Source organism: Aythya fuligula, chromosome 9, assembly GCF_009819795.1.
Source record: "Aythya fuligula isolate bAytFul2 chromosome 9, bAytFul2.pri, whole genome shotgun sequence".
NCBI lineage: Eukaryota > Metazoa > Chordata > Aves > Anseriformes > Anatidae > Aythya > Aythya fuligula.
This window is the reverse complement of record NC_045567.1, coordinates 25,327,677-25,351,089: the sequence shown is the minus strand read 5'-3', so window position 1 is coordinate 25,351,089 and position 23,413 is coordinate 25,327,677. Positions and strand designations below refer to the sequence as shown.

General features: G+C 39.6%; 1 protein-coding gene across 4 annotated transcripts in view; it reads left to right on the top strand.

Annotated features, from left to right (window-relative positions):
• The first annotated feature begins 320 nt into the window (after positions 1 to 320).
• Positions 321 to 23,413, top strand: part of MME (membrane metalloendopeptidase) — a 38,189-nt gene continuing 15,096 nt past the window's right edge. Inside the window, exons 1-15 of one of the 4 annotated variants that reach the window (XM_032193616.1) lie at positions 321 to 370; positions 3,774 to 3,943; positions 5,379 to 5,414; positions 8,692 to 8,853; positions 10,126 to 10,206; positions 10,960 to 11,055; positions 11,161 to 11,279; positions 12,316 to 12,381; positions 14,977 to 15,111; positions 17,216 to 17,317; positions 19,368 to 19,504; positions 19,604 to 19,697; positions 20,637 to 20,765; positions 21,700 to 21,798; positions 22,519 to 22,599. In XM_032193616.1, coding sequence (XP_032049507.1) covers positions 3,784 to 3,943; positions 5,379 to 5,414; positions 8,692 to 8,853; positions 10,126 to 10,206; positions 10,960 to 11,055; positions 11,161 to 11,279; positions 12,316 to 12,381; positions 14,977 to 15,111; positions 17,216 to 17,317; positions 19,368 to 19,504; positions 19,604 to 19,697; positions 20,637 to 20,765; positions 21,700 to 21,798; positions 22,519 to 22,599 — 1,497 coding nt within the window. In that variant the 5' untranslated portion in view covers positions 321 to 370; positions 3,774 to 3,783. Of the gene's footprint in view, positions 371 to 866; positions 1,049 to 1,669; positions 3,094 to 3,144; positions 3,564 to 3,773; positions 3,944 to 5,378; positions 5,415 to 8,691; positions 8,854 to 10,125; positions 10,207 to 10,959; positions 11,056 to 11,160; positions 11,280 to 12,315; positions 12,382 to 14,976; positions 15,112 to 17,215; positions 17,318 to 19,367; positions 19,505 to 19,603; positions 19,698 to 20,636; positions 20,766 to 21,699; positions 21,799 to 22,518; positions 22,600 to 23,413 lie in introns of those variants that run through there. The other 3 variants (XM_032193615.1, XM_032193614.1, XM_032193617.1) reach the window with 3 other exon arrangements.

The window sequence follows — 23,413 nt, the reverse complement described above, 5'->3', positions numbered from 1 at the left end:
GCCTCTCCCAAGCAGTGGATGTTGCAGCGTGTATAACCGGTGATAAAAGATTTCAGAAATTTCAGCTGCCGCTCCTGCCTTAGAGGCAATATAGATGCCTTTAGGAAGGCAGCAGAAGGGAGCAGGGTATCTGGTTCGAGCGAGAGGAGCGGCAGCACCTCACCCTGCTTCTTCTGGCGTCTGCCTGTTCATTAGTAAAAATGAAACTATTCACACGAAACTTAGCAAGAAGGAAACGGGTATCTTTTGATATCGTCTGCCTGATAAATCTGACGGTAGCTCAGAGCTGCCTCTCCGGGCACCGACTTGCAGCCGCCTCCCTCGCCAGCAGAATTCCTTGGGTGAGCGAGGACCTCGGATCCTGCGGAGGGTACGTGCCGCCGGGAACTTGGCAGAGGCACCGAGCGCGCACGGGAGCGAGCCCCGCGGCCGTGCAGCCGCTCGCCCAGCCCTCCCCCCTAGCAGCGGCCGGGGCCGGCAGCGGGGCGCCGCGGGGGCTCCCCCGGGGCTCCCCCGGGCCGCCGATGGGGCAGCCCCGTCCCGGGCCGCGTGGGTCGCGCCACCCGCCCGCGGCCGCATCCTTCCCCCCTCGGCTCCACCGCCGCGCCCGGGGGAGGCTCGGCGAGGTGAAGAGCTCGGCTCGGTGCTGCCGGGGCGGGGGGGAGCCTGCTCGCTTGTTTCCTGACCCACCGCGTGCTTATGAGCGCGAAGAGGAAGGAGCCTCCCGGTCACCCGCACAACCGCTCGGCGGCCACACCACGGCTCCTCCGCTGCGGGGCGGCGGGCAGCGGGGAGAGCCCCCGGGCTTTGATGTCCCGGCGATGCCGGCGCCCCGCGTCCCCGCCGCTGCCCGCGGGCGAGCCGGGCGCTGAGCCCCGCCGCCGGCCGCCCGGAGCCCCGACGGCCTGAGCCTGCCTTCAGCCGGACCTCTGCTGCCCCGCTGCCGCCCCTCCGCTGCCCACCGCGGCCCCGGGGCTCCCCTCGCCGCCGCAGCCTCCCGGGGATGCCCGTGGCGACCCCGCGGCCGGACCCCTCCGAGCGGCGCCCGGTGAGTGCGGGACGGGGCGGGCGGAGCGGGCGCCCCGAGGGGGGCTCGGCCCGGCCCGGTGGGAGCACGGAGCCCCCCGGCGGGGCTCGGGGCTCGCCTCCCCGGCCGGCAGCAGCCCCGGGGCCGCGGTACGGACCTGGCGGCCCCTCCCCGCCCGCGGCCCCTCCCGCCGGGCCCGGGGCGCCCCCCGGCGGCCGCCGATGCCCCCATCCCCTGCGGCACAGCGCCCCGAGGGCTGCCCGCCGCCCCTTGGAGCCTGGGGGCACAAAGGGGCCGGGTGGGTCGGGGATGTGCTCGCTTGGCTCCCCTGAGAGCCAGCTGTGCCACCGCTCAGCTTCAAACGTGCGCGTCCCCAAAGGAAAAGATGGCTAATTAATCCCCCGTGACACCTAGACCAGAGTAATTTCGGCTGTCTCTTGTATCTAAGCCTTAGCTGGTAGAGGGAATCACAGGAGCACTAAGGGAAATGTAAGAAAACCATAATACCTAACCTTCGATCTGCTTAAATTATTCCTACACTTTTGCTGCGCTTGCAATTAGCGCAGAAAGAAGCTTTTACCTGGTGGTCCCTGATGCAGACGGGATAAGTTCTCTAAATAACCAGAGGTAAAACTGAGTCAGTGGGATGCCTTTAACCATGAGGAACACTCCTGCAGGAACAGAAAGATTAGCTCACTTGGAAAAACTTAGCTGACTGCAAGGAACATATTAGCACATGAAAGGTACAGGAGTTCTTGCTGCCCTAATAAACCGTGTTTTCAGCGCTTTAAAGACACTTTCAGAGGCAGAAGGCAAACATCACTTCTTACATTAGGCTCCAAGTATTCAGAGGGTTCTGGGCACCAGTCAGCCCTCAGTCAATAGAAATAACATTTTCTGCTGCTTTATATGATCAAAGTGAGAAGGGTATCATGGTTAACGTGTTTTTACATTACCTACAAATTTCTAGCTCACAGTTAATGAAGGGCAAGTTTCGGTGCATAGCTCTCACTTGTGCACGGTTCTGGGGGATTTCAATCCTGTGTCTCAAGAAACCATTTGCTGATTTGGCCAAAAACCTACTCTTCAGAGAAAAATAGAAGCCCATGAGGAAAGTGGAAGTGGCTGAAATAGTGCCTATAGATGTGGAAAGGCAGAGGCAGGGCAGACCTTGCGGGACGCCAGCCTCCAGAGCTACAGAAGACCCCTGATCCTGGCACTGCTGGTCACTTCCTGCATCTTGATGTCACCAGGCAGTAGTGACAGAGGTGGGGATGAGACACTCCAATAAAATGTTTTCTCGTTCATTTAGATAAACAGTGTTAGAGTGATAGTGTCCAAGGATCCACTGAACCAGGTATTGCATAAACACGTGGAACACAAAGTCTCTGTTTACTTAGGTCCATGATACTGAATTATTTAATATTTTTGATTTATTCATAAGCATACACACTTTAGTGACACGTTATTGCAGAGGAGGAGCTAGCTTGTGAGGTGGGCATGAAAAGGGAGGAAGAGATCTTTGAAACCGAGGAACAGAAATCAGATAGAAACAGAAGGTGCTGAGAAGAAAAGACTGGATATCTGAAAGACTGTAGCAGCTTGAAGAGACAAAGATGAATTCAAGCCAGCAATGCACAACTTGAAACAGCTTCAAATAATTGAAGTACAAGTCTTGGGCTTGGATGGATGCAGAAGCTGAGAGGGGTTCCCTTACTGCTGTTACTGCTGCTTACAAAGAGTGGGAGGAAAAGGGTGTGAGGAATACAAGAGGATCTCCAGGAAATGCTGCAAATAGAAGCTGTCAAGTTTTCATCGTGAGATACAGACAAGAGCAGCATTGCTGTATGTATAGCAATACGAATCTCTGCCAGCAAAGAAAATGACCTGGCCCTAAGCAAATGGGAGTACACGAAGAGAGGGAGCAAAGAATTATACAACAGCAGTGCTGCAAAAGGTAGCCAGGTGATCTTAAAGAGCGACAGAAATGCAATCTTAAAAGCTACGGCTGCATACACATTCCACGAGTGAGGATGAGTCTGGTCACACTCCCACCGGTTTTGCATGTACGTACCGCAGTTACTTCTAACTTACAGTGTTCTAACCTCAAACGAGAGGACTTGGTTGCACTTCTTTAAAGATCACTGTAAAGAGTCATTATCTTCAGTGTGAGAGTGACAAGCTCCCAGCAGAGCCTGAGTATTTATTTTTTTATTTTTCGCTATTTTTAGTGACAGCTGTAAAGCTGTAGTCAAGAATTGCTTACACTATATTTTAAAAGATGACAGCGAAGCACAATGGCATATTTTGACCTTTGGCAGCAGATAAGTAATTGGCAGATTAAGTTAATTTTTATTCAAGCAGGGAGACTTGCTTTTGCTTGCTTGTGAACTCCTGTACCATCATACAAGATTAAACTACGTGGGTAAGGTTCAAAAATAGGGTTTGGTTTGTTGGCCTTCCCTCTCTGTTTGGTGGCCTCTTCACGTGAAGGAGTACCACTCTTCTGTTCTCCATTAATGACAAGTAGTACATGGTACGTACCGTGTGTGTGTGTGTGTGTTTGTGTATGACAAAAGGATGTCATTTTTAATTTCATGACTTACTAGAAATGTTACAAATAAGCTCTGTGCAAGTGTGAAAATTCACCCAGGAAACATCTTTGTTACTGTGCAGTTGAGGAGCCAATTTCAAGACCTATGATTCAGCATAAGTCCTCCAGAGAATTTTCCTTTTTCCTTTTCAGACACTAGGTTATGGGCAAGTCAGAAAGCCAGATGGATATAACTGAAATGAATACTCCAAAACCAAAGAAGAAACTGCGATGGAGTGGCCTGGAAATAGGGCTAACTGTTGTAGTGATCCTGCTAGCTATTGTAGCAATCACAATGATAGTTCTGTATGCAACTTATGATGGTGAGTACACTTAAAGTGTCTTTCAATGTACAAATACATACTAATGTAAAAGTATTTTAAGAAATTATGCAAAGTGCTTTATCAGATAGAATTCAGCTGTTCATATTGTAAAAAATACTGAATATTCAATATATTAAAATGTTGTATTAGGAAAGCCTACGTTGCATGGTATATATAACTGCTAGACAGAAAACATTAAGAAAAAATGTTAAATGGTCAGCTTAGAAGTATTTGCCTGGTAGTGGAAGACTGTACCTTGCCCACTGTATAAAATTAAATGATTAATAACAGCTACACCATAATTGTATCTCATACATATGTGATTAACCATATGACACAATTACATGAAATGTAAAGCTGCATCCCCACTCATTATTGCTGGGCACTGACACAAAATTGCTGTTTTTCCAACTAGGACTCTGTAAGTTAATTTGTTCATGCAAAGTTGTGGTAAACACAAACCATCTGCTTGTTCTGTCCTAGCAATATTTCTGTTTGTAATTAATGCTTCAGTAAGCAGAAAAATACAAAATACAATGCTTCTGAAGAAAACCAAACTACAGTGGTTCCTCTATATTCCTGTATATGTACAAAAATCCATTTTTTTTCCTTTCGCAAGCTATTGCTGCAAAAATTCTTAATGTGTATAGTCATACAAAAAGGTTTTGTGATTCACTAGTCATACCAAAATATTTGAAAATAGTTCAGGCAGAAGTATTCTGATAATTTTTGGAAAAGACAATGCAAGGAAGCTCAGAATTCCTTTTTGTGTCAAATTAAAATGTTTCATTACAGCACTAATGAATTGCTTTGTTTCATTTTAAAGTACTTAATAATTTTAATTTGAACCTTTTATTATAGTATCATCTGATTATGGAATGGCAAAATGCCATTTTGAAATGAAAAACAAAAAATGTTGTATTTCTGAAGTCTCAGAAGGAAGTATCTTTATGTTCTGGAACCTTTTGTTTTGTTTAAAAGGCTTCAGAGTGAATGTCTCAGAATTTTTGTATAATTCCTTCAAAATGTTTTTGTCTTTGTTGGGAGTTGCTAAATATAAACTGACTTTGCAACTCTCTTCAGCATGTGTTCTATCTTTCCTCCAAACTTATTCTTTTTTCTTTTTTTTTTTTTCTTTGTAAAAATAGTATTTTTACCATCTCTAATTGATTGATAGAGTATTTTCTTCTTTCTACAAAAATTCTGCATGATGGGTGACTAGCACTGAGTGACCCTAAAGGGATGAAGGTAATGGTATTTTTAGAACCTGATCCTATAAATATTCACTTTCTGAATATATGGTGTCCTTTATCTTACTGTACACTGCAGTTAAATGCAATTTCTAAGGTGACTGTCCATGGAAGTAAAAATTACAGAAGCTTTTATTACATTGACATTCAGTAGAAATTAAAAGTATGATTATATCCTTTTTTAGATGGGATTTGCAAGACATCAGACTGTATAAAATCAGGTAAGGATGAAAATATATACCCTTTATACACATTTATGTACTTATATATATATATATAACCACATAATTTTCCCAGCTAACTGCAGTCAAATATGGCACATTGAGGCATGAGATCTGCTAACCCAAATTTTTTTCTTAGCATATTTCTTCTACAGATGTAAAATCCTGTGATGTGATTTGTCAGATCTTATAAAGTCATTGGGGTCAGGCTAGTTCAAGAGGTAGAAACAGGCTCTCCAAGGAATGCTGCTAAGGATTACTTCAGGATTCTGGGGAGGCAACCAGTGTATCTAATGAGTTATAATCTATATACTTAAGTTTTAGCTGTGGGGCTATACCTAAAATAAGATAAAAACAGATGCAAAAGCAATGACGCCAAAATAGAATGCTTCTGACCATATCATAATCTGCAGCATTAGGATGTGTTTCTGCCTAGCAAGGGTCAATTACCAGAAGCACCTAAAAATCTGTCTGGTCTATTACACTGTTGTAGCAATGATGTCTTTGTTTTGCTTACAACAAAGGAAGCAGTTAGGACAAGGAGGCCCCCACATGATGTTCAGATGTGTTAGCCATTACAGAACTGTAATTCAGCTCCAAATACTGCATCTGAGTGTAAATTATTTTGAATGCATAGCTCTAAGCAAAGTTTGGAGTGACCAGCTTGAATTTTAAAGTGTTAGATTATTTAACTGAGCCAGGATTTCCCTGTCCCACCATGGTATAATTCATTTAAGGCAGAAGTTGATATAGAAGTACTGGGCCTCCTCTAAATCTATATGATCATTAAATTCTTTAAATGGGAGTGTTGATAAGGAATTACTCACAGAAAAGACTAATTCAGTTAGGTGGTCACTAGAATGAGTGAATTCTTGGCTCCAGAATCAGAATGCTGCGAACCACGGGTCCAGAATGGTTAGCTAGCGGCTGCTCAAGCTTTCAGTGCTCAAAGAATTCAAAACAGAGTTCAAAAAGTTTTTCAGAACTGTATCATTTAATAACAAAATTAATCAACTATAGTTAAAAAAAAAAACAAAACAAAACAAAACAAAAACAAAAACAAAAACCTCCTTAAACAAGAGAAATAAACTGTGTTTTTTGCTCCTAAATCTTACTGGGATGAATCCATAACTGTAATGCTAGTTCAAATCAGGATTCTGTTCCACGTTTAATTTGGGATCTCCTTCCAGACCATGTAGGATAACAGACAGCCAAGTTAAATACACATAGAAAGCAGGAAGTATTAACCTTCAGGAAATACAATTAGGTATAGGCATTAAGTGAAATGGTAATGCCTTACACCAGAATTGGCCAATACTGTGATTTTTTTCCCCAATGTATTTCAAAATTTTGCAATAGGAACAAGCTACTGAAAAAAGGATAAAGTGGAGATACTGACAGAATTTATAGTACATTTAATAGAGGAGCTTCAAATAAATGACCAGAAGAAAAAATGCAATGAAAATTCAATTGGTTATATACAGAGTGGAATATGAGTAACTGCATGATAACGTTATCAAAGTTTGTGAGATCTATTGCAGTGTGGCATTTAAAGTTACCTTGTAATTTGTATATCTGAACATTTTTTGAATATGCTGACAAACTCTGCTAACCTTCCTGAGCTCAAACAGCACAGAATGATGGGAATAGGGAATTCTTATCTCTCATATAAATTTCACCTAGATAAGCACATAGTGTTTCTCCCATATCCTCCCCAGGTCACTGGTTGTTATGCCAGCTTTTATTACTTTATTTGTAAGCTGTTAAAGCAACAACTGGCAGTCATGAGTACTACAATAAAATTAATCATTAAAAGTAATTGAGAAGGCTCTACATTATTCAGTCACAGTTAGGAAGTCAAATAAAGACGTGAGAATGGGAATCAACCCAAACACTGGTTCATCAAAGCAATACTGAGGATGAAGGAAAAGTGTACTGTGTATTAACTTTAAAAAACAAAATATTCATCAGTCTCACACTTAACCATTTACAGGGCAAAAATGTCTCAATGTACAGCCTTGAACTTATCAGAAATCTCCCCTGGGTACAAGTATCAACTCATAAATAACTTAGAGCATGTTTAGGATTCTGTCCAACATAAGTGGTCCCACTTCCCCTTCAAAGGGGCAATTCACATGTCGACACCAAGCATATGCTTCAAGGCTTCATTGATAACAAAATTACATCAGATGTTGGCTTCAAATGTAACTTTCTTTAGCCAGCTGAAGATCCCAAGAAAAGCAGGTGGGAAAAATAAAAGCCAGTAATATAAATACTACAGGCTGCCTACACCTCTTGTTTCCACCGGCATAAGAGACAAGGAAAATATTGAAAATACTGGAGAAATAACTATAAATATTTGACTCACCCATGTGGGAGGAATGAACACTTATAATCACAAGCCTCACCATTTACTAAAAATAATGTCTGAAAAACGGGAAGGATATGCAGTATTTTGGCAAATCCGATGTCTCACTAGCTGTTGCTTGACTCCTACCATCTCTCCTTCCCTTAGTGCTAGCATACTAGCGGTGAAAACAAGCTAGGTGGAATAAGTAGACAAAAAAGAAAAAGCGCAGTAAGTTTATGAACAGCAGCTGGGAAACTGTCATCAAGAAAGGCAGGCTTAAAAAGGGAATCCTGTGTCACAATCAGTCACTGACCAGTTAGTCTTTGACCAGCCACTTTAATAGGGTCAAGAGGGACATCAAGAAACAGTGTCAGTTCTAGAAAAACTGTGGAATAGGTCTAGAAAATCAGATGTTGATTCAGCAAATCATTAATAGGAAAACTTTGCTGACAAGAATTTAAACAGTGAAGAAAAAAATATCATTATTTTATTGAAATAGATTAGATTCAGCTAAGCCTGCATCACACCTAATTACTGAAGTTACACCACACTGGAAACTTAACCTATATGTCTTGTGCTTTTAATTTTTCTTTTCACCACATTTCAATACAAAGAAGTATAAGACAGTAAATTTAACATCTTATAACCAAGTAACCACTCTCGATAAGTAGCAAGATTAGAGTCAGTTTACCCACCAGTAAACACAGGCAATAGAAATGTACATGTGTTACGGGCAGTAAAAGAATAGTAATTTTTTGTTTACTGACTAATACTTTGCTTGGTCTAGAGCATTATAGTAGACATGAGCCTATTCTAAACTAAAGGAAAACTACTTGTTATTTTCCTCTTCAGAGATAAAAAAAAAAAATATGTATTCACTGCTTTTGTCTAAAAAGTCTTCACGCCTTGATTTGTCTTATATTACAGCTGCCCGAATCATTGAGAACATGGACACGACTGCAGAGCCTTGTAATGATTTTTACCAATATGCCTGTGGAGGATGGCTTAAGAAGAACGTCATTCCAGAAACCAGCTCCCGTTATAGTAACTTTGACATTTTAAGAGATGAACTAGAAGTTGTTTTAAAAGGTCAGTAGGGTTTATGTTTGTGGACTATATAAAGTTTCTTCTTTGGCTTACATGTAATCCTAAGAAGATGTGGTTATCTAGCAAAGCTTAAAATACTACTAAATATTTCAGTTTCTTTACGTTCAATTCAGGATAAAACCACCACAAACTGTTTGCTTGGAGAATGCTTTGGAAGTCATGCTGTTGTGTCTGACACTGGAGCAGAGTTGAATAGACCTGACCTTTTTGATATCTGAACTCTGTGTGCTCATCTGCGTATTATAACTGAAATCTGTATCATTATCCCCATGAACTAACAATAGCAGCAAAGCTAGGTGACAAAGAAGGAGGTCTGCCTGTACCCAAGTCAGCTGAAATGCTGGAAATTGCTCTCTGGCAGCCCTGTCCTGCATATCTGTATTCCATCAGCTACATACTAAATAGCAGGCAAGCATTTTTATAAAGAATCACATCATAAACTTACAAATACTTCATTCTCCACAAACTGCAATACCGTCAAATTATCCAGTCACCTTTTACAGACAAAAGTAAGTCACAGAAATAACTGAGTTGATACTCATGAAAGATTCTTCAAACTACTCTTTGGACTCAAAATCCTTTCTCTACCTGCATAGCTTTTAGTTTTGCCAGGCTTGCAATTTGTGAATGTCATAGTCTTCCTGAGGCTTCGGTTCCTGTGGAACAAAGCAGTTGTAAAGGAGTGGCAAGAGTGGGCTGCCCCACAGGGGAAGGCAAGTCAGAAGCTAAACATGACAGCAAGTCAGGCAGAGACAGAGGCCTCACAGAAAGGAGGCAGAGTCCCACAGGACCCAAACCAGAAGAGAAGAGCAGGTCCAGTGACAACGACCAGGTTCAGCCAACAGATCAACCCACCATTGATGCTATGAGCTTTTCGGGCTGCTGGTCAGTGCACTTAGAGCCTGTTGATACACTTAGGGCCCCAACAGCAGTTCTCTTCACCAAACAGGTTGGTCGTCTAAAAACTATCACTGAAAGGTCAAGGCATTTCTGTTTTACAGGGGATGAACTACAGAATATCTACTTGACACCTTTATGCTCAACACGTTATCACAGGCTGACATAATTTCAAGGCATGTTATCTCCAGAGCTTTTCCCCCTATTTTTCAAATAGCAAAGCTTCCCTGGAATTTGAGATGGAATGAAAGCACCGATCCTCCATCCTCTGGTGCTCAGGATGGTGTCATCTGTGGTTCCTTCAGTTATCTTTCCCAGAAAGATCAGATATTAAGATGTATGTGCTGTGTGTTTCAGATGTCCTCGACACACCAAAAAGTAATGATATAACAGCAGTGCAGAAGGCAAAAACTCTGTACAGTTCGTGCATAAATGAAAGTAAGTTCCTCCTGAATTTAGTGCATATAGGATAAATAAATGTAATCTAAAGAATGATATCCAAGAAACCTATGTTTCAAAGTCAGTTATAGCTATATACATAAAGTATCTGAGCAGAATTTTTCAGAAATTCTTGGTGAGAACTAAAATATACCAGTTTTAGAGGGTTAAATAAGAACATCAATAGTAAAACTAGTACTGTACCTCCTATTTTACTTACTTTGGTATTTTAGGTGCTATTACATTACTCCTGAGTTACCAGTTTGCTGCAGTTATTTAAACTCAAATCCTTTCAGTTAAATATTAATTATTTTGTAGAAATTACCAGAGATGAGGTGGAAAATAGCCAGTATATCATGTTTCTTTAAAGATACAGAGATAATTTATTTCAATAATTTGAGCTAAATGCTGTTGCTAGAATGAGGAGCAATAAAACAGCAGTGCTAGTAATTTGTTTTTATAGTTTCCATAAAATTATTAATATTTTTAAAGCTATTATTTCAAGCTCTTTGCAGAGTCAAAATAACATTTTTTAAATGTCATCTTCCCAGAGATTTGCATAAGTTGTTTTGCAGTCATGGCTGAAACATATTTAAAAATTTAAAAGTTAAAGAAGAGTCATACATCAGAACATAATCCTATTGTGGTGATGGAGAAAAAATATCTCGGGTTCAGAATTCTGAACACATTATAATACTATACCATTGGTATGTTTTAAAATACCATGCTAATTCATTTTATTTTTTCCAAAAGCTACCATTGATAGCAGGGGTGGAATGCCTTTAATCAAACTGCTGCCGAATATATCTGACTGGCCTGTAGCAACAAATAACTGGGAGTCTTCCTATGGTAAGATAATCAGTGTTTATTTCCTTCTCCATTAGAATTTCTAAATGATTGTACTTTTCATTGTTTACCCAAAATAGAGACTGAGTACACCTTCCATTTGCCTAGGTGCTGCTTGGACAGCTGAGACAGCTATTGCAGAGCTGAACTCCAGATATGGGAAAAAAGTCCTTATTAATTTTTTTGTTGGCACGGATGATAAAAATTCCACAACACATATCATTCACGTAAGTCTACCTGGGTGGCACAGCCTTGCTGATCATATAAGTGTAGCAAAAGAACCAGAAAGCACAGCCATAAATGTTGGCCAGGAGCAATGTTATTGATTTGAAGTTTACCGGTCAGTTGTAGGTAAGTTTGTGAATCTCTGTAGTTTTTAAACTTCCATTATCAGTCTGACAGTGCATTTGTTGTCCATTCCCAGGATTAATAATCTTTATTCTGTGCACTCATACACTGTTAGTGAGGTGAGGAGAATTGAGACATGTGTAGATACACACACAGGTTATATGTACGCTGGACAGAAGACAGACATGATCTACTTATGTATGCACACAAGGAAATAAGTAAGCATGACTTTCCTTCCATGTAATTCTGGCAGAAAGCTCTGTCACTGAGAACCTGGCTATGGTCCCAATGGCAGAGAGCCCACAAAGAAGGGGATTGTGTTTTTACAAGGTATTCAGATGCCGAAGTAGTAACAGGACCTGCAGGCAGCTGGCACAGATAGGAAAATGGCTGAGGACATGTTCTTAAGGAGCATGCCGAGAGTGTCCTGCCTGTAAATGTAAGATGAAAAATGGAAACTCTGGAAATGGAAAGTCCAGAGAAGACAGGATTGTGTATGCTGAATCTTCACCAGCTACTCCTGAGACACATCTGTTACAGATGCAGTGACGAGGTAATCTTTCTTGTATATGGGTGGACAGATCCTTGACTACTTTGCACATCAGAGTTTCAAAGTGGAGTAACTTTCTTGCTTGTCTGGGGACTGCTTTGTTTTCTCTACATCCAGCGTTTAGCATGGATTACACATATCATGCATTGTTCAGCAACAGAAAAAGAGTGAAGACAAAAAAAAAAAAAAAAAGAGGAGAGTGAAAAGAATTAAACAAGGGCAACAGGATGGGAGAGAAACTCTCCTTTGGCCAGAAGTTCATTTTGCAAGAGTGAAGCATCAGCAACCTATAATTGGCCAAAGAACAGTACAATGCTATGATGTTTTGTCCTTAAGCACTTTTAAATTGTTATTTGACTTTACAGATTGATCAACCTGGACTCGGCCTGCCTTCTCGTGACTACTATGAATGCACTGGTGCATACAAAGAGGTAAGCTGAAGCTGACAGATCACTGACTGCTTTAGAAGCTTTAGCCTCTATTTTCAAGGCAGGTGTACCCTCAAGAGTTGGGTTGGAGTCCCTCAAAGAGCAGGACAGTCTCTCCCCAAAGAGATTGTAATGCTACCCCTGAGAGTCATCTAGGAAACCGAAATAGAAAGGTAATAATGATGAGAATTTAAACAAGGCTGATCTACAGGTGGGAAGAGAATGTGTGACAGACTGGAGAGAGAAACTCTAACATGGGTAAGTGTGTCAGAAGACAAGAGACCAGGAGCTAAAAGGAAAGGAAATTAACAGGGTATAGAGGAATGAGATTAAGGACAAATAGAAATAAGTTGGCTAAGAATGGGAGGGAGTATCACAACTGTCCTGAAGTTTTGGTATTATAATACTGTGCTATTAATGTTGGTGTCCTCGTGTGACCTTTCTGGCTGCACTGAAGCCAAGTGTTTTTATCTCAGCTCCAGTTGCTGGTACTAACCAATTGTCTTTGCACTGGATGAGACAACTGCATGTTCCTCTAGCATCACAACACCCCCAAAACCCCAACCTGTCTCATTTCCTTTATCTCCCATTCTCTTTGTCTCCTTTTTTAATCACTGGACATTCACATGGAAGAAAAGTAGTAGTTTTCCACACAATTCGTATATGATTATGCAGGTCAGAAGAGGAACAGCTCCTTGACTTTTTAGGACCTCTTGGAAGGAAATAATCATGAAACAAGCAGATACAGGGAGACCTGTCAGTGACTGGAACAGCCTCCCCAGGGACCCCCGTCACTGGAGGTTTTATATGCAAATATAGTGCTAGATAATCTCATATAGGCTCCCTTTTCCCATGAAAGGTTGGACCTGATAATGTTTTGAGGTCCCTGCCAACCTGAAGCTGGAGTACCTCAATTGAGAGCTGTTCCTCCCTTCAGTCCTTGCACGCTGATAACCTCTGCTTGGCTCCGTTTCCTGCTGTCTCATTCTACTCTTTGAGCTGTGCACATTAAACAAGGTACCTGCCTCCTGCACTTTAACCTCAGCCTTTGTCAGGACTTCACACCACAAAGTGGCAAGTGGAGTTTGGGAACAGATTTATTTTTTTTTCCTGTAAGATGCATGGATCCTGTGCTCATACAGGCGTTACTCTGACATCTAAGTTCCCACTAAATATCTGAGTATATTTACACAGTCTGTCTGAAATTAGCTGACAGTTCTTTGACGGCTACATGACCATGCAATGATCCTTAGGCCAAAAATAAAGTGCATTGATTGGTACCTGAAAATTCCTGTTTACTTGCTGGTTTGGGGGTAATGTTTACATTTTTTGCATAAATTTTACACAGATTTGTGTATTTTGAAATGGTATTTTAAGGCTTGGTATGCACTCTCTTTTGTGACTTAATGTGGCTGTCAGTGGTTTGATGGGCTTTCTGTCTGACAAAATAATCTGTCTTAATTAAAAATAACACTGAGAGTTCAGTCCTCCAGGATGCTGTGAGCCACCTTTCTTTTGAAGTCTGTTGTCAATACTTTTCATGAGCTGCTCAGAGTTTGCCAGCACACGCAGCCTGTTATAGCACAGCGCTGTTGGCAGGCAGGGGAGGCTGACAGGAGATGGGTGGCAAGGAAGGCAGTTATCAGAATAGCTGCATAAATGCAGCGTTCATTAAAAAGGGTGCATCCTACTGCCTTAGGAGCTGAACATACCAAAATGCTTCTGTTAATAAAGTTGATGCTATGCGCCTTATTAATCATATTTCTATCACTGTTTTAGTAGATTAAGATATTTTGCATAACATATATTTATTATTAACTAATTTAATATGTATTTTTATTTGCATTTTAAAAGTATATTGAAACCAGCATTTCTGCTTACAGAAAAGAGTGTGACTTATCAAAGAGGTATTACAATAAAATTAAGTTCCATAAAATATATTGAGACCTTTATAGATATTTGATAGTGTAACATTTAAGAGAATATACTTGTATATATCCATTCCAATCCTTGGTAAATTCAGACATATTAAATTTAATATATTCAATAGTATATATCCATAGTGTATTTACCTAAACCAAATTTAGATATAGAAAAAAACTATATGCTGAATGCTCCAGGCTGCAGCAGGGTGGAGGTACACTGCTTCTGGGAGTAATTTTCCCACAATGCTGATCCTACACAGTCCATCAACATTTCTCTTGGTTTTACATTTCTGGGAACACTGCTCTTTGGAAGCAGTATTTTTGGAAGTTGTAATTAAAGTGAGCTAGAAAAAACACAGGTGGTAGTTTAAATATGGACCTACAAATGTCTCATTTTAAATAATGAAAACACAGTGCAGTAGTTGACAGTGTTTAGGTTTGAGCAGTGCTACGAATCATACAGCAATTTTCCATGAGGGGCTTTTCAAATTTCTATTTGTGATCTAACAGTATATCGGAGTAAGTTACTGTAAAGTTACCTAAAAAAGGGATGAAGAACCATAGTTCATAAAAAAGAAGATGAAATCTTAAAGATAATCAAAATGTGCTATACTTTGAAGAGTTTTGTGCTATACTTTGAGGAGTTTAAATTATTTGTATCTTTTTCCTGCAGGCATGTTCTGCCTATGTTGATTTCATGATTTCTGTAGCTAAACTAATCCTACAAGAGAGAAATATTTCTTTCAATGAGACCCAGATTTCTGAAGAAATGAAAAAAGTTATGGACCTGGAGAAGGAGATTGCTAATGTAAGAAAACATTTTTAAAGTATTCTTTAAATAGCTTTCTTAATACCTAAGAAAGCTAACTGTAAATCAAGTTATTAAGTTACTTGCTCCTGCTACTTTGTGGGACCAAATGTTGACCAAAAATATATGGGGCCTGGAACACCTAAAATGAACACATAAGATGTGCCTTCTAATGAGCAAGGGGAAATATTTGAGTTAGCTGTTTTCCAAATAGCAAAATATTTTATCCTACTCTATTCAAGGAAACCCTTCAAGAGAAGAAGGAGAAAGAAAGAGACAGGCTTGGTTTCTGTTCAGTTTTAGAAAGTGTGTTTTGGGAGATGCTTTCAGGGCCTCTTTTCTGTTTGTCCATTTCTTCACATGGGCTGTTTGATTATCAGAGCAGTAGATTCCCAACCTTTAGCCTGCCACACAACACAAAGTAATGTTTGTCCTACACAAGCTTCTCCACAAAACCGATTGGTTCAAGTGCATTTTTAATCAAGCACTGTTCTCCAGAAAATATGCCTTGGAGAAATAACTAGAATTTGAATCTGCATGGAGAAAAGCAAATTAAAGCATCCACGAGCAAAAACATGGCGTGTGATTATTAAACATTTCAGAAGATCCTGAAGCTGAAGGTTACTGTAAAACAAGCCAATAGCTTCAGCAATTTTTTTTAGTTGCACTTAAGTGAGGGCATGTGTTTGGCAGAGGTAAACCTTTCCACCCCGTTTATATAAACTAAAGCTATACGATTTTGATTTATTTCACATTTTCCTGAGAAACACACTTCTGGGCTTAGATCGGAGAGAGAAAATTATTAAATGAAAATGAATTAATTGGAGAAAGATTTGAAATGCAGTAAGAAATGAAGCCACAACTGAAATTTCTCTACAGCAGTTGCTGCTGGTAAAGAGTACAGGTAGCTGTGGGTAAGTTGCTACTGCCTCATTTTTTAACCTTTTCATCAAAGCTAGAAAGATGGCACCATGCGGAATGTTACTAGAGTAGAGAAGGCATTGTGCTCTTGGGAACTGGTGAAGAAAACAGAATAAAATACTGACTGCACAATACATTAGGGTGTAGAGTAGTAGAGAGGAAAACAAAGATAATTTTATTTTTTATTTTTTTAAGGATAGAGATAAAATCAGAGTTGGCATGACTTACTTTTGAAAAAGACTTGAAATAGGTGGGAACTACTGTTCCTGCCCCTGACTGAGTCAAGTGGAGTACTCCAGGCAGTAGTGATACGGATTCTCCCATGAATTACTTTCATGGGTCACAAGATCACTCTTTCCCCACAGTCACTTGTGTACCTGCATGTTCTCTCCTTGCCTTAAAAAAAAAAGTCTAAGTGAAAAGGAGTTCAAGTATGGGTAGACTGAGTGCTGATGCTGTCACAAGTTACGTCCACACTACAAGGGATGCAGGAATGCACATTAGAAGCATCCAGGCAAGGAACACAGTGCTGTTTGAGGAAAACAACAGAAACATGTTCAAGACAGAAATCAGAGACCAAGGGAGTAGTTTGGAGACAATACTACTGAGTCCTGTGTTTTTTTTTCCTCTCCCTAATTTACATTGTCTGTACCCTAATCCCAGAGACCTCCTTGCTGACATTTCCTGTCTAGAGACTCCAGGGATAAAGTCTCCTCATAAAGCACCTCTGCAGACACAGTTCTCTGGCAGCGAGGCAGTTTTATTGTCTGTAACAAACGGCCTAATGCAGTCTTTCCATTAAGGTATTAATGTATGCACATTCTTAACACCACACCAGTACAAAACCATATTGCCTAGACTAATGTGAAGCTTGAGTGAGTTATGCCTCCCATCCTACAGTGGTTCCAGAAGGAATATGTTAGACAGCACGTACATGCTGATCAGAACACACATGCTGTGTTCCTACCACAGGCCACCTTATACTCTACAAATACCTTTCCTTGACTCCCTTCTCCCAAGGTTTAGCTCCTGCGTATATACACGAGACGCTTCACAGCTATGCAAACGTCTCACAGTAATGTATTAAGCCAGATTTTTTTTCTTTTTACTTCTACTTAGCAAAATTCCTGTGAACTGACTCAATTTATGTAGTAATGATTAATCTCATGATTAACTTTGATAGGCAACAACAAAATCTGAAGACAGAAACGATCCACTTCTGCTGTATAATAAAATGACACTGGCACAACTCCAAAACAACTTTTCATTGGAAATCAATCATACGGTGAGTGATAAATAATCTGGTATTTTAACCTCTAATTTATGGCTGATGAGATTAAATGATAATGCTTGACAAATTTTTCTTTAAATGCATTTCTTTCTTGAGCTTAGACACATCTGAAATTAAACAAGATACTTTAATTGCACAGTGTATTACCTAAAAGTCTGCTGACGTTAAAATATATGTAAAAGTCTTTGCCTCTGTACCCACTATTCCTGCAAATCTGAAGGCAGACCTTGCCCCTCCACATCAATATGAGATGGAAAAAAATGCAGGCACCAGTCCATTCAAATATGTTGCACTATTGTGTGTGACTGTTCAGACCCTCCCTGTTTATCCAGAGCTACACAATCAGAACAAAAAGTCCTGGTTTTCCACCATTTCCTCTGTCAGATGGGCTCCCAAACCATGCAGAAAGAAGCCCAGGATGGCATGACTATACACCAGGAAAATTCTCCCCATTCCTCCCACTGTAGCTCCCCCAAGACGTTTCAGCTCTGAATTTTCTCCTATCCTGAGCCATGTGCTGTTCCCACAGTACAGCCTTTAATTCAAGTAACCACAAAGTCCAGCTAAAGAATATCGAAAGATTTGATACACGGGTGAGCCTTCCCGATAGCATCATGTCTTACTAGACACGAACGTGTTTGTGATAAGCGACTTCCACTTCAGAGCCCTGCATGCAGACAAGGAGGCTCACTGATGGCAAGCACTGTGGTCTGACTGGCAGCAGTGTGTTACTGAGTCTTCTGAGGCCAGCGAGGTACTAGGAAACACTATTATTACTAACACAGTTTCATAGTCTCTGCTATTTTTATTGACTTTAGATTCTTCAACTTTAAATTATATGGCAGTTCCATTCTGCCTAGCTTAATCTGTTTCATAATTTACCTTCTCCCACAGATCTTACTTTGAACAGTTACCATTACTGTCAGAATGCAATCATAATGTCAGAAACTAACTTCTCTTGCTCACAGAATGGTATTGCCCTGGTTATTTTTAGTTCCTGGGGAGCACTGCAGATCAGCAATAATCATCTGCTCTAAATTTATCCAAAAATGCACAAAAGACACATGATGGGAGTTGGTCGTGTTGTTGTAATGGTCTAAGGATAGTACAGCAATTATTCCTAAAATTAGCTGGAAGTTTGCTGCTTCTCTTTCAAACCTGAAGAGATCTATTCCTGAAAGCTTATCTACTTTCCTCAGCTACAGAGTTTGTCTGATAAAAGACGTTATCTCTTCCAGTAAAGCTTTCCTGTCAAAAGAACCATAACGCCATATAACCATATCAAATAGGGAAACCATAAAGAACCATATAACACCATACTGCCCAAAGGACTGCAGCCTGAGGGATCTGTCTCAAGCAGTACCATGCAAATGAAGACAAGTAGATTTGTCTGCCACAGCACGCTGCTATCAGACATTAACAGATCTGCTATCAAATCTATTTCATTTTTCAGTACCTTGTACTACAGCATACAGAGGAAAATTTGTTACAGACTGGGTATTTAGTGTGTCTGTTTTAAAGCCTATTAAAATAAATCATTTTATGGACTTCAGTGTACTTCAGAGAAAGCCCTTACCATATGCTTGAGAATGTATTCTCATGTATACTATGAATTTCTTATTGCCCATACCATATTAAAAAATAAAGCTTTTAGTCATGGTTTGATTTAGAAGTTCATAGCCAAATATAGCAAGAAGGCAATTGAAATTTTACTTTAAATAAATAAATAAATAAATAAATAAATAAATAAATCTGTTTTTCCAGGCTAAATGGAAAGTGCTATAACATTTTTAATTGTGTAAGACTGAAAACAAAACCGTATCTGGACTCTTTCTGCTAAATACCACCATATGTTAATGGGATTTTAGAGCACAGTGGATATAAATTATCTCAGATCAGTTACTATTATATGCCATTTACAAGTGGTGAAGCTATTAGGAGAACTAAAGTCAGAGCATTTGTGTTGCACAAACATATTTTTCAAAATAGCTAAATAGTGTTTTTTCAGGATTTAACCATATAATAATGTATATTCCTTTTCCAGGTATTCAACTGGTCAAAATTCATAAATAATATAATGTCAACTGTACAAATTAATGTTGAGAATACAGAAGATGTGGTTGTTTATGATCCAGAATACCTTACCAAGCTGAAGTCTATTCTTAATAAGTATACTCCAAGGTAGGTATGTTAGGTATTTTTGTAATCTGCATTTTATTTACAGTAAATCTCAGAAGTCTAAAAACATTACCAGCTTATTATTATTGTTTTATTACACAGAGAACTTCAAAATTACATGGCCTGGCGATTTGTAATGGATCTGGTAAACAGCCTAAGCCGTAACTACAAAGACACAAGGAATGCTTTCCGTAAGGTGCAGAAATTCATCTCTCTTTTTATGTCCTTCCTATATAAAAAATTAATGTATTTTGAATTTTGTGCACAAAAGCCAAATTTGTTTGCTGAAGCTCCTGCTGGAGTGTATGCATCATTTATATGACATATGCTTAATAGCTGAAGTGGGTCTGAAAAGCACTGTTCTGGTAGTTGGTCTCTGTTACTTCCAAATCTAAATTAATCCCTTTATGATATGGTCATTTTGGTAACAGTCATATTCATTTGCAAACAATTGCTCTACAGTTTTCATCGACTTGTTAGAAACTCTTCAGCATTTAATGTAATAGATTCAGCCAAACAATGTGCGCCCAGTCTTGTTTTCAGTCATTTGATCTTGCAGATATTTTAGTGCTTTTAAGGAAATGCTGAGCAATCCCACAGATTGGAAACAGAAATCTTCTCTATTTCCCCAGTTGAACTTTCTGCTTTGAAAGGTTGCTGAGCTCCATTAAGAAAGATTAAGGCCATTTTGTTTCGTCTGTTAGTGAGAAAGAAAACAATTTCACACACATATGCAGCATTTTAAGGAGGATTCAGCTCGTTACAAAAAAAGGAAAAAAAAAAAGGAAAAAAAAAAAAAAGGAATAATTACTGAAGGCAGTCAATGGACATTTAGTTTGTTCAGTTTTATATACCTGAACACAGTAGTCTATTCATCATTTATTTCTTTTGTTCCTGCTCTTTAAAATCATTATAATATGAAGCTTCATATTTGCTTAGTCTGCATCATCAAGGAATACTACTTTTTGAACTCTATAAACATCCAGCACTACATTTTAGCATTTCACTGAGGAAGCTTTATTTAGAAAAATGTCTAAGTTTGAAACAACAGCAAGGGGCTTTGCCATTGTCTATATACAAAAATGTAAACTTTTTGTTTATGTACACTCTTTTATCTGATGTTTGTGTTTGGCAGGCACTTTATGGCACAACATCAGAAACTGCTGTGTGGCGGCGCTGTGCAAACTATGTCAACGGCAACATGGAAAATGCAGTGGGACGGTTATATGTAGAGGAAGCATTTGCTGGAGACAGTAAACATGTGGTAAGGCTTTCAGCAAACTTAACCCATGTGCCATCCAAATGTCACCTAATTGCCACTTAACATGCAGTTCTTTTAAAAGCTTGGGTTACATGTTCAGTTCAACTTCTCTGTAAAGCAGGTTCACTCTCTAAAAACCCTAACCTTCAGGTTTGCTTCTCAATCACTGTACCACTAGGGAGGAACAAGAATGCCTGGGCTCTGAGAGTCATTCCTTTGCACTGCATACTTCTGCATCGCTAACTTTGAGCTGGCCTGTCTTCAGTGCAAACGGCCACACTGTGAAGTAATGTGAAATACAAATCGTACGTGTGCACACTCGGAGGGAGAGAGACATCTGCCTGCTCCACTTGTTCTAGGAGCCGGCCTAAAGCACCACCACAGCCACAATAGTGATGGACCATGCATAAGCCAAAAAGCACACGCAAGGAACAGCACTTCCTAGAACCAACAGTCCCTGCTTGTTCTTTGAGACTGATGCTAGTTCACATCCTGCCAACACGAGGCACAGGGACAATCGCATATCGGTTATTTCTGTTTGCTTTTGGTCACAGAGAACATTGCTGAAAATTAACCTGAAAAGACTTAGTTCCCTCCTATCACTCCTACTGTAATCCAAGCTTAAGATACACCATTTCTTGTGGTAGACACATATAAAATAATTTCATCAGATGCATAACATCACACAGATGGATATCTGACAGATTTTTAGTTATCCAAATAATTTGTATTGTTTTGTGAGCTCATGCCCATTCCCTTTCCTCCCATAGGACAGGCCAAAAGTACGCCTTAACTTGACCTCCAGATTTTGAGTGTGGTCCACACACTTAAGCAGCTACTGCAGGAAAAACAAGACTGTAATAAACAAATTACCACTGTGGAAAAATAACTTGATCATTTTATGTGGCTATGTAACAGACTAATGTTTTCTTCCAAGGTTGAGGAAATGATTGCAGATATACGTGATGTTTTTATAAAAACCTTAGATGAAATCACATGGATGGATCTAGAAACCAAGAAGAAAGCAGAGCAAAAAGTAAGTTAAATCTTAAATGTGCAATAGTATAAGAACGAAAAGTCAAATCATAGACTGGACACCTTCAGTGAGTTCTCTTTTAAAGGTAGAAGTAGCTACTATAATCATTTTTTTTTCTTTTTTTTTTAAATTGATCTGGTATTGTCATCAAATATACATGTAAATCAATATTTAACTATCAAATGAAAACGAGTAAAGTTCAAGTTAAAAGACTTTGTTCAGGAGTTATAATTGCCAAAATTTGGGAACATTTAATAAAACATTTCACTCCAATGTAGATGTGGGAGCTAGTTAAGAAATTTGGATACAGACTGAAGCTGAGGTTCTAAAAATTTGTAAATGTGATTTCCTATAACATACTGAAGTTAAAAAACTTCCAGTCATGAATTCCATTTCAATTTTAACATTATAAAGTATGACAAATATTTTGGGTTATCTACTATTTTTTAAATCGGATTTTCAGCTCAAAAACATAGCTGGAGTTTGTTTGCTTGTCTTGTGCACACTTCTCTAGGTTTACTTATAAAAGAAGGAACAATATGTTTTCTGGAATTTTCCATTGTTGTAATTAACCATAAACCTCACTGTGATTTCAGTGATTAAAGAAATGTACAAAAACTATATAATTGAAGTTCTGGGTTTTCTGCAGTTGCTTCCATACTACACTTATTACCTAATTCATGATTGATGGCTAAGGATATCAAATTATCTTTTCCCTAGGCAACAGCAATTAGAGAGAGGATCGGTTATCCAGATGAGATCATGACTGATGACAATAAGCTGAATAGTGAGTACCAGGAGGTAAGTATCCACAATAGGCAGCATAATTAGAAAAAGGTCTTAAGAGAGAAATTGTGGTTTTGTCTTCTTAGCCAAGCCAAATCATGCACATCTGCACAGAATAACTCAATCTTGTCTTGAGTTGCACAGAAGTAAGAACGTATTAAAGTTCAGTGTGGTGCAGCTGATCCAGAACCGATGGCAATGTGTATTTGATGGTATTTCAAGGGAATGTATACATTCTAGAGGAATTATGCTAGAATAACATATAGAGACAATGGTGTTCAGTCAAGTATATTTAAATCTGCCACAGATTGACTTAACACTGGTTGACGTGGATGCAGGTACACTTAACTTAGTAACTGCACCTGCCTAGCCATGAATGGGAATCAGTCCCTGAAGTACCATGTGGACAACCTGTATAATTTAAACTGCATCTGAGCTTTCTCACTGCAAACGTGTCCTCGGTATTCTTTTACGATGCAGGTTCATTTTAAGAATAACTCCATTAGCATATCAGCATCCATGTAGGTTCACATAGAATTTACCTTAGAAGGTGAAATTTTCATTTTGAAAAATAATTAGAGTATGCTTTTAAAACACAGTTTAAACCTTGTTTATGCATTCTTTCCAAGGAAGAATTGCAGCTTTCTAGGCTGGCAGATACTGGTTTCAGGCAGGCAACTCCCAGAAATTAGGGTCAAAACCAACAAATGCTCAACTTAGTTTGAAACATATAAAGAGGGAATAAAGATCTCTGGTAAGGATTATATAGCCACTAACATATATCCGGCTACCGTATCAACTCAGTGATGTAGCAGAGAACTGCGAACCA